Below are 11,662 nucleotides of genomic sequence, written 5' to 3' on the forward strand. Positions count from 1 at the left end.
CAAGAAGAGGTTGAGTACGATGCCCCACGGAGCACAAGGGCAGCTGAGTTTTATTAGAGCAGCTAGCTAAGCTCTAAGAGTCAAGCTTGCTAAGATGCTCACACTTGCAAACGCAGGGGCAGCAGTGCGTCGGTGCAGCTAGTGTTCAGTGAATTTTGGAAGCAAGTTTTTCTTTCTTTTTTTTTTTCTTCAGAACCTGCCGTTTTGGGGGTCAATCGACTCAATAAACACCCTCCTTTTCGGTGTAATATGTGACACCACTATTACGCCCATCATTGGGGTGTAGCATTGGGGTGTAGCCCTCATAAGGGCGTGAGTTATCTAACACTGGTTTTATACACACAGAGAGGTGTAAACAAACTTACTGTGGACGGTTAAATAAACGTTCCCCAACAATTTTTATTTCAGTATATGTTCCATCCAGTGTGTTCCTTCGTCCCTTTATTTTTATTTTTTTTAACGACACTCAGCCTGCAGAGCGTGTTTCCCAACACGAGAAGCCAGCTATAGCTCAGGAAGGCGTTGTCTGGACGTCGGAAGCTCATGATGATGAACGCCGTCGCACGTGCATCCAGATTGCGCTGGGGAAACACCGCTGTCTGAGGGCACTCCGCCAAGTGCAAGGTCAGATACCGTTAGAAGGAAAAAATCACGACGAGAACGGCGACCCCCTGGGATTTCACGTCGTCCTTTCGCGCGAAGGATGTGTGTGCAACTGCTGTGTTCCGCTTTGAAAGCGATCATCGAGGCAGGAGGCGGATTATATAAGCCCGAGCAGACACCCTTTCAGCATCAGTTCTCCCGGGCGTAGAGTTAGAGATTCAGATCTTCATCATGGTTTCCAGAACAACGCTGTGCATTTTCATTGTGCTTGCTGGTAAGTGGTCATTTTCTGCATTTCTGTTCGTCGTCGTAAAATCCTAAAAAGCTGAGCTTCGCCGCATAACTTATCTGAACTGCAATAATTATGTCGACCCAGTCACTGCGAGATCGCTTAAATGTTTCTGTTAAACGTGAAACGTAGTTTAGATCACGTCTCTGATGCAACTGAGTACACCGCTTATCTTACCATTGTTCGTCCTCAATTCCAACATGCGCAGCCTGTCTGGAACCCATCCCCAAAAATATATAACTGGACAGAAAAGTAGATTCTGTTCAAAACAAGGCTTTCCCGTTTTACGACGCAAGAATATTCCGGTAATTCAGTGCCACTCACAGTAAACCGTCACTTTCCCTGACGCTCTTACAAAATTACAAGCTTATCGTGCTTCTATAAACTCTGTTCTCCAGTTTCACCAACCCTATATGCTGTCCACAAGCCCCTTCAACAGCACCTCGGTTCTTTCACCCACACAAAATTCGTACATGTTCCCAGCCCGATTTCTTCACTCGCCTCTTCAACATTGTTTATTGTCTGTGTCACTTTGTTACCTTTCACATTTGAGCAGTACATGCAGTGAACCCTCGTTAATATGACCTCCGACAATCTGACATACTCCTGGGGAACAATGCAGTGAAACCTCTGCAAATCCCCCCGTTAATATGACAATTCGCATTTTGACAGTATTGCACGTCATATATGTACGTCATATATGTATGACAGACATGTATGTACAGTGAACCCTCGTTATTATGACGATGGTCATTCCCGAAAATTTTGGTCATAATGCGAATTGTCATATTAACGGGGGGATTTGCAGAGGTTTCACTGCATTGTTCCCCAGGCGTATGGTCGTAAAACGCGTATGTCAGATTGTCGGAGGTCATATTAACGAGGGTTCACTGTACATACACTATTATATGCGCTTAGTACCTCCACCAGCAACCCCCTATGTAGTGGCCGGTTTCGACTATTAGGGTACATAAATGGAATTAATGGAATAATAGGCTAGTAGCCAGCAAGTCATCCCTTATATGGCCCTGTTGTGCTTTGTTGAAAACGAAAAGCGTATGCCCTTTTGTGATACTTGTTTGGCTTTGTTAAGTAACAGAAAAAAAAAACAGAAAACAACAACTAAGAAGTGCCTCGAGCATGTTATGTAAGGAAGTACTGTTTTAGGAATGTGCGCAATGAAACCAAAAACCGATATCTTAGAATTTACATCAAAACACTGTTCCTGACCAAAATGCAGCATCGTGAGACTTCTGTTGAAGGCTGGAGGGTGGACCAAGACGCAATACTTGACGACATCGCGTTACGAAAATACCTGCACACTTTCTATATTGCCAACTGCAGGGTGGGGCAGAATGCAATGCTTACCCACATGGAACTTAAAAAATATGGCCTTTTCTATTGTCTGCACTCGCATGTATTACATGCAGACTTCTCTAGAAGTTTAGACGGCTTGTAGGCTTCAAGACTCGTATTTATACCTGAAGGATAGACTTGTAGTATTGACTATGGTTGTATTGACTATGGTAGTATTGACTGATCATATGGTTGGCTATAGGAGCGTGATATGCGGTGACACTTTCAGCGTCTAAATCGGCTGGGTTCTCGCCCTCTCATCATGTCAAAATTGATTGGTTCTAAGCCAAATCCGGCTCACCAACGCTCTGCAATGAAAACACATGCGTGGACACCGCAGGCCTTCGGTTTTCACTGTGAGACGACTTATCATTCCCTTTCACCGCATTGCCGCCAGCACTGGGGTGAAGTATCGCCTCTGGCAATGAAACTTTCCACCCATCACCATTCGAAAAAAAAAAAAAAGTTAAATAAATTCACCGCACCGGCAAGCAACACAGTAAACAACATTCTACTTGTCGTTTCGGGTTCCACGCGGGTCCCATCATCTGAAGAGCAAAAAAGGTGTTTATTTCCCAGCCCATTTTTTTTTTAAATAGAACCGCCCACGCCCCTAAAGACGAAGAACAGGAACTCGCTGATTTGTCGCAAGACACGGCGAACATTAAGCTTCATTGTAAACTTGCATTCACAACTGTAGGATGGCGCAAGACGTAATGTTTGCGCGAATTACGTTTCAAACGCAATATTTGTGTAGTTATATTACCAACAGTAGGATGGGACTAGATATAACAACAAATAACCTTACAATGAAGATTTATTTACACTTGGTGGAATGACTGATGATATTTACAATGCACCGGTGAAACGTACAGGCCTGAATAAATTATACAAGGGTATCTACATATGTTACAAATAAAAGCGCTAATACGCATTCGTTACAAGGAAAAGTACCCAGAGGTTTCAGGATAATGCTAGTACAACTCGAATAGTTTTAGAAGATTCATCAATGGCGTGTAGGAATTGTAAAAAAAAATGAAAAATAAAAAAGACACGTGTTCCGCACGCTGAATACGTTCTCTGCAATCCACGTCGACGTAAACGCAACGTAGCCCAGAAGATGCAACTCGCGAGTCAAACGGGAATCGAACACTCTTAAAAATGAACTTCACCGCATAGCACGCTCCTAGCCAACCATCATCTCGAATGATATCGTTATCTGTCCTGATTTGTTGAAAACGGGAGGTGTACGCCTTTTTGTGACAATTATGGACAGCATAAGTGTCACAAAAAAGGCGTACGCCTCCCGTTTGAACGAAAAGTGATCGGCAGTTCGACAAACTCAAGTTCTCGCAGCACAGCACTACAGCGGCTGAATACTCGAGGCCAGTTGAGCTGAGACCCCTGCACTGTCAAAAGCAACTCCCAGGATTTTAACCGCAGGTCTTACAGGAACTTGAAACGGTGCAGCACAGGTTGGCTGAACATTTAGCAGGCAAAGAGGAGTGTATTGTCATCAAGCAGGATAGATTTTAGAAAAAAAAAATTTTATTCCCACCTGTACGATGGGACAAGCGGGATTTTTTATTTTAGGAAAAATCTTCCCGGAAACAACACCGCAAGCGGTGAGCGATGACACCACCGCTGGGGAAAGAATATATGTATTGGCATCATCGTGGAAGACCAGCCATATTGGCTGGCTCCCTTTAACGCAACAAACGCACTAGTCTACAACCATCGCAATGCCAACACCCAAAGACGAGCTCACGGCAGGTCTGGGATTGATGTACGTGCTAGATGCCACCTCGCAACAAACCAAAACTCACGGAGAGTTGCTCGTGGGACAGCAGCACGAAGGATATTAGAAGCGGATGACATACCTACCATGGCTTTCTTCGAAGAGGGTCGCTGATGTTTGCCACCGCCTACCAAACTGCACGGCCCCAAGAACTGCTCTCTCCCTATATAACACTCTACGGATACCCGCTCTGACCCTGTTCAGTACCTCAACGGCGGTGCGAGCACGGCCACCGTGCACAGCTATGCAGCGTGCTATCCAGACCTGGTAGTTTATTTCTACCGCCAGGAGTACAAACTGGCGTCTATCGCAGACCGGAACTGGGAGTGAGCTCAGTAACTGGACCGTGCTCCACCGAATGAACGGAATGCCGTGAACGGAATACAGACAGTGTATCAGAAAGGCGAATGCATCAAACAACTATTCCAAATCTATTTCCCACAGAGTGACACAACCGACGTGTTTTAAAGTTTGCGGTGTGTGTGTGGTTGCCTTCCAATGCAGCAGTGCTATCAATTACACTGTATGCAGACCTTCCTCATGATACCTGCTCGTCTTGGATCTCTGGATCCTTGAGATGGAAAGTGTTTAGCGTTATGTTTATGATATCCTATTATGCGGGACATCCTCATTGTTAGTTTTCGAGTATCCATTAATCAATAACACGTTTCAGCCAACCATTCGCCCCGAACTACACAGTTATCTCTCGACTTGTCGAAAATGGAAGGTGAATGTCTTCCTATGACACTGACACAGTTAGGTAGATTCTCCCAAAAAGGTGTGCCTCTCGTTCATATTGCGAATCTTTCCCATATGACTCGATGTGACTGGATCGATGTGGGACTCTTCTCCGAAGTAGGTTGGCTGTGTTTTCTGCTCTTGCAATACGATGCATTGTTTACATGCTTATTTATTTTTTTATTTTGGTGGGGGGAACTTATCACGGATCCGTAATTGTCAACGTGCAGATGTGAAATATGCCGTACAAAACACTCAGATCATAGCCATAGGCGAATCTTGAAACATTGTGCGCTCACTTTGGATTATGTTTTTCTTCCCTAGTGGCTGCCGCTGTATGCAACGCCCAGTTTGTGAGTACTGTCTAATCTCTTTCATTTGCTTACTTCAGTATCCTGCAAGCCTATGACCTGACAACAGACGTAACAGTATCACAAACAACACAGCCTTTTCACACGACAATCAGGGCGCCTAATTGCGAAAAGTAGACGAAAATGCTTCGATAAGCTTCACTGTCAGGAGAGAAATCTTGCGTTATCGAGGATGATGAGCAGAGACTTTTGCCCACTCGCTATGGGGTAATTGCTTGGGCCACAGTCAAATTCAGATCATCAACGCCATATACATGCCACCACGGCACATGCCTTCTCTCCTTCTTTTTCTTTCCCTCTCTAAATGGACACAAGATGCCCTCTGACAGGCAAGAAGGCGTCACTCCATTAATCTCCGCAAAACAACGTATGGATCGTCGTGACGTAAAGTGCGTCCAAGGCACGTGACTCATGACGTAGAGTGGCAGAGCTGAAACAGGCACAGCACGAAGCAGAGTTAACTTGTACGCCGATTAGACCTAAAGTAACTCGATTGGAAAAGTATCGCCATCCTCCTATCTTAGCCGCCGCGAGCTCGGAACAACAATGGCGGCCGTAGCATGCTAACACAGGTCCCCCAAGGTCGCCAATTTCCCATGTATTTGCTCCTATCCCGATGCGTGCAATGCCGGAGGCCGCCCTTAGATACCCCATTGTTACCAAACGTTGGCTTGCGTTGAATTGTAGCGCGCTAAAGATCCAGTTGAAGCATAATCCAAGCCAGGCCAAGTCACCGAAGGAGAAATGGACGACTGCGCCTGCGGCGCCTGGTACGACAGGTACGCAATGTGATGCACGCAGCCTTGCACTAGATCCTTCCGATCGCTCAACACGTTTAAAAACGAGACCAAAAAGTGAAACACGACACAGAAAGTTGTTATACACGTTTTATTTGGACATATAAAGACTAGATTCATTCGCAGAAACAACAAAAACATTTTGCCGCTAAACTTAGCGCGCTGAAGTGATCCGGAACGGCAACAGTGGGGTATCTAGTGGCGGCCTTCTTCGTTGCACGCTTTTCCGAGGTGAGTTTGGGGGACCTGTGCTAACACATGCAACGGCCGCCATTGTTGTTCCAAGGTATTGCCGGGAAAGGAAAGCATGGCGATACTTTCCCCAATCCAGTGAATTTAACTCGACCAGTGGAGCGGGAGGAGAGCCACCCTGGCGGTGGTTAGCAGAAATAAAGGGCGATGGTGTACAGACATTTCCATTCCAGTCAGAGGGGTGTGCGCTGTGGTGGGAGGTAGAGAGGATAAGCTGACGTCATCAACTCTGCGCTTGTTCGCGTTCTGGGGGACTGTGTCTGAGACATTGCGGAGGATCGATGTCTTCCCATTGGTACGCTCCCTTAAACAATTCAATTCCCGCATATGAAACGGTCAATCGAAGCACTCATTCGAACGCAATTAATAACAACTCAATCCCCTACATAAACAATTAGCGTACTACACTCGCTGGACTTCCGTAGAACCCACGAGAAAATATAACGTGTGTTGTGGCACCGTGTCAGTCTTTTTCGTTATTACACTCATCACGATAGTTTCGGGAGCACCGTCCGAAATTGATTGATGATTGATTGATTGAAAGAAAGAAAAAAAATTCCGAAATTCCGTCCGAAATTATTTCAAGCCTCTTTGCATCCTTCTTTATTCTGAGCCGAATAAGCTTGACAAAAAAGAAAACTTGTCATTCATTCCACTCGATCACAGAATTAGCGCTTTGGGTGACTGGCTCATATGTGTGAACTTGTTTCCAGTAGAGTCACTGTACCCCCGGTACAGTGACCCGGTCAGAAGTACCCCCAGGTACAGTGACTCTACACTCTTAAAAGTGAACTTCACAGCATAGCTCGTTCTTAGCAACCATCATCTCGAATGATATCGTTATCTGCCCTGATTTGATGGAAACGGGAGGCGTACGCCTTTTTTGTGACACTTATGCTGGTCATAATTGTCACAGAAAAGGCGTACGCCTCCCGTTTTCAACAAATCAGGTCAGATAACGGTATCATTCGAGATGATGATTGGCTAAGAACGTGCTATGCGGTGAAGTTCATCTTTAAGAGTGTAGTTTCCGGGCGCGTGCCAAATGCGGAATCTCCGGCACGCCCACGGAGCGAAAGAAAGGAGACCGATCTCGACCGGCGCCGCTCGGAGAAACTGTGGTCCCTAATTATGCGAAGTCTTGTGGCCGCGCCGTGGCGCTCTCTGTGCCGTGGGAGACTACACTCTTAAAAATGAACTTCACCGCATAGCACGCTCCCAGCCAACCATCATCTCGAGTGATATCGTTATCTGCCCTAATTTGTTGAAAACGGGAGGCATACGCCTTTTTTTGTGACACTTATGCTGTTCATAATTGTCACAGAAAAGGCGTACGCCTCCCGTTTTCAACAAATCAGGGCAGATAACGATATCACTCGAGATGATGGTTGGCCAGGAGCGTGCTGTGCGGTGAAGTTCATTTTTAAGAGTGCAGATTCCGCACTCTCTTTCTTTGGCTAATACGCTTTTCAAATTCTACTCATGCGGTACATGCGCACACAAATAATAATTCGATAAGTTTTTATTTATTTATTTATTTATTTACCTTTCAATTGCGTGTTAGATAACAGAGATAAGATAGATCTAGATAACAGAGTAGGCCTCAGCACGATTTCAATAACGTCACGCACCTGGCCCGGCTGCCCTACATTTTCACTTAGCAAGCTTTTCTCTTCTTCGCGCTTTCGGTGACGTCACATTTATTTAACGTCAACAGTCACAGTAGAGTGCGTGGCGTCAATTGAAAGAGTGCAGAGGCCTTCTCTTTTATCAAGAAGGTGTTTGCTTCAAACCCTCATTACTCCTTTAAGGTGATCGCTAATACGCTCTAAAAAGAGTACTTCAGCGAAGAGCACGCTGTGCGCCAACGATTGCCACGAACGATATGGTTATCGTTTCTGATTAGAAGAGAAAGGAGAGTGTATGCCTTTGTATGTCTATTATCGTATATCCGAAATGACACAAAAAGGCGTACGCCCCCGCTCTCTTCGAATCAGGCAATGGTTGCCATGGTAATGGTTGGCAAACAACGCGCTAGCGGCGAGGGCGTGTAGGAGGCGACGGTTGATTGCCAGCCTAATGTGGTTCAGCTTTGTACAGATTTATTAGCATTTATCGCTCTATACAACGTGTTTACAAATTTTGGTGCCACTGGTGCATTCGGAGGTCTTTTCCTATTTTGATACATTATTCTTTAACGTAGAGAGCTGGAGGAGGAGGTCGACGTCCCAACTTTAACTTCAGGCCGGAACCTCCAAGGGTGAGCATCTTCTTTCACCTTCTGTGTGCATTCCTAAAATAGAACTTCAACGCATAACATGATCCTATCGCCAACCATCTTCCCCAAAGATATTCTATTATCCCCAGATTTGTTGAAAACGCAAGGCGTACGCAGGTATGTGGCATTGACGCGGTCATGATATTTGTCACAAAAAAGGGTATGCCTGGCGATTTCCAGAGACCAGGAGTGATACAAGTGTCATAGAAGTCACGTATAACCACGAGTGTCAGACCATGAGCGATAGAACTGTGAAGTGGCCTTCAGTGTGCTATGGTGAGGAGTGGTGCTTTGAGAGTGCGTGAATATTTGTTTCCCTGCATGTGCGTGTATGCCAGGAGAAACATAAAGTGCTCCTGAAAGATAACTTTCCCACATAATACGGTTGAGGCCAGCCACTGCAGAGGATGATATCGTTATCTCACATTACTTGTGGGAAGAGCGCGGCGAATGCTTTTTTTTTTCTTTTTTTTTTGTGGGAATGATCAGAACCGCATAAATGTCAGGAAAAATGGGTACGACGCTTCCCGTTTTGAGTAAATCAGGGTAGAGAAGGACGCCATTAATCTGAAGGAGTAATGGTTGACTAGGATCGTGATAACGCTCTGTTTAAGGAATGTAGAAGATACCTTCACTGCTTATTTCGCCCTTAAAGGGACAATAAAATCGAAAAATCTCTGCTCGCGGATATAAAAGTTGCCGTTACTTTGAGAACAACACAAAAGGTACGCATTCTCCAGTTGCGTCGGTCGTGATTTTGTGAGCGAAAGAAACCGCAAGTTACGCTTTTCGTCCCCTCTAATTCTGAAGAAGCCTCACAATGGGGAGAGGCCCCTTATTGGTCTCCCCAAACGATTCTCCAATTGACGATTGGACAAATCGTTTGATGCGGCCAGTGAGAGCCGCTCGGTATTGGCGGCATTCTTGAGGAGGAGAGAGATCGAGTAAGAAAGCGTTAATCATGTCTCTTCCACTCCTAAACCACGAACGCCGCAACGAATGAATGACGTTCATTTTCTGTTGGTATCAAGGTAACGTCATCTTTCACACTGCTAGCTCTTCTTTTTTTCTTTTTCAGTTTAGTGGTTCTCATTTCCTAACAGTCATTTCATTCCTTGACACTTGTAGCACCGCGTTGAGGTCTTTGGTTCTGGCGGTGGAAACAATCGCAGAAACTTCAACGCCAACGTCGGCGTAAGAGGAGAATACGATCTGCATCGCTTTAGGAACGGAGGCCGCATCACTGGTCACGTGGAAGGGTCCCAGTCCTTCGGTCGCTTCGACGGACATTCGTACAGGGGAAAACCACAGGGAGGAGTTGGCATCAGCGCTCACATCTCATTCTAAACCTGGAGCGATCTTTTACGGAAGAGCAACTGGGCACTGTTGCAGAAGATTATGAGTTCCTACGTTCGGGGTGTGATATTTCATCAAGTTCCTAACGTGACGAAACGTGTAAACTAGTCTCAAGGTAGAGTTCCATTTGTAAATGGTGTTGTCTCTTGGGCATCATGAAACTTTGTGAACAATGCGAAAATAAAATACGCAGTCAATAATAATGGTATCGAGGTGGTCCGTGTCTATGCTTAGATTACGTATTACCCGCACTTTTGACGTGAAACTTTACCAGATAACGCGCAGAGAAGGCATTGCAATTAATGACTTCATTCTCATTCCTGATTCGCTGAAAGTTGAAGACGAACGCCTTTTCGTGACAATTTGGGTACCGCTGAATTGCCACGAGAAGTCCGTTTCCAAATGAGAAGTCATAACTCGATCGTCAAAGTACGTACATTCCTAACTTTTGGAAGAAAAATAAAAGAAAAGCAACGAGTAAACGATTTACCCATTTTTGTAACAAAATTCATTACTAGTTACAAATTGTAGAAAAGTAACCAAGTCGTTACTTCCTTCTCTGAAACGTGACTTTTCACCGGTAACGAGTTACTTGTAACGAGTTTTCATGGACATCTTAGGGGGATGGGACAAGCGCAATACTTGCCGTGTTGTACGGTACGGTACGGTTGTACGGTAACTTGTTCCATACAAGTCTGGACCAGGGCATAAAAATTAGGAAAAATCCTTCCGGGAGCTTTACTGCAAGCAATACTGCCCTGCGGCCGTATTCGAAGACATGGTCCACAAAGGCAGGTCGCGTTAACGAAGGTGCTCCCACACTCAGAAGAAGAGCACGCTCCCTTTTGCCCCCCTAGGTTAAGGTTAAGGTTAGAAAAAACCTTACCAGAAGCAGTACCGCTTGCAATACTGCCCCGCCATCGTTTGGCCGTATACCAAAAAGCACGGTCCACCGAGCCAGACCGCGTTAGCAACGGTGCTCTCACCCTAAGAAGGGCATGTTCCCTCTTGCCCCCTCCACCGCATATGCGGATTTGAAAGAAGACGAGACACACAAGGATACGCGATAAGACGGGGGAAAATCTTTCCAGGAGCAGTGCTGCAGGCAATACTGCCCGACGACCGTTTGGCCGTATTCCAATAAGACACGGTCCACAAAGGCAGGCATGCCTGCACAAGTAAATAATTATAGAGAACAAGTGTGCGTTGTCATCAAACAGGAGAACTACCTATGCAGGTAGATACCTCTTAGCACAGACGTTACCTCATGTACGAGTAACACATGTATTGGCATCGGAGCGGGAGACCATTCATGCACGCTAGCTTCCCCTAACATTTCCCAAGAACTGACTAGGACTATGTACATACTAACATTAAAGCACGTGATCAATGCATGTCAAAGATTAATATTTGTGCATGCAACGGTCAAAGTCACGCAAGAAGTTCCGTACGTAACAACGACAACAACAATAACAAATAAGTAATGATGATGTAGTGGGATGTTTCGCCGCCGAGGCAGCCCCCTATCCCATTGCTTGAGGGGGAGAAGATGGTGAGCGATGATGAAGATGAGTATTCAGAATTCAAGCAGGAGATGAGGGCTTGAAGAGCTAGTAGCTGATGCGCAGGATTGACCGAAGGCCCAAGCAGTTGAGGAATGGCACGTGAGGGTGCCCCAGTGGCTTCAAGTTGCCGCTGGAGGACGCGTCGCTCAGTGAAATACTTCTGACAGTCGATGAGAATGTGCTTGGCAGTACTTGGAGTATTAAAGCAATGGCATAGCATTGTGTTGCTATAACCCAGCTTGTGGCGAATGTATTGGGT

General features: G+C 45.6%; 1 protein-coding gene across 1 annotated transcript; it reads left to right on the plus strand.

Moving 5' to 3' along the window:
* The first annotated feature begins 629 nt into the window (after nucleotides 1-629).
* On the plus strand, nucleotides 630-10,046 carry LOC135369341 (uncharacterized). Its single transcript, XM_064602934.1, has 4 exons — nucleotides 630-877; nucleotides 5,109-5,137; nucleotides 8,408-8,464; nucleotides 9,611-10,046. The coding sequence occupies exons 1-4, from the start codon at nucleotides 835-837 to the stop codon at nucleotides 9,827-9,829; spliced, it is 348 nt and encodes a 115-aa protein (XP_064459004.1). The 5' UTR covers nucleotides 630-834; the 3' UTR covers nucleotides 9,830-10,046.
* The last annotated feature ends 1,616 nt before the right edge of the window (nucleotides 10,047-11,662 follow it).

This window comes from Ornithodoros turicata, chromosome 9 (genome assembly GCF_037126465.1).
Source record: "Ornithodoros turicata isolate Travis chromosome 9, ASM3712646v1, whole genome shotgun sequence".
Lineage (NCBI taxonomy): Eukaryota > Metazoa > Arthropoda > Arachnida > Ixodida > Argasidae > Ornithodoros > Ornithodoros turicata.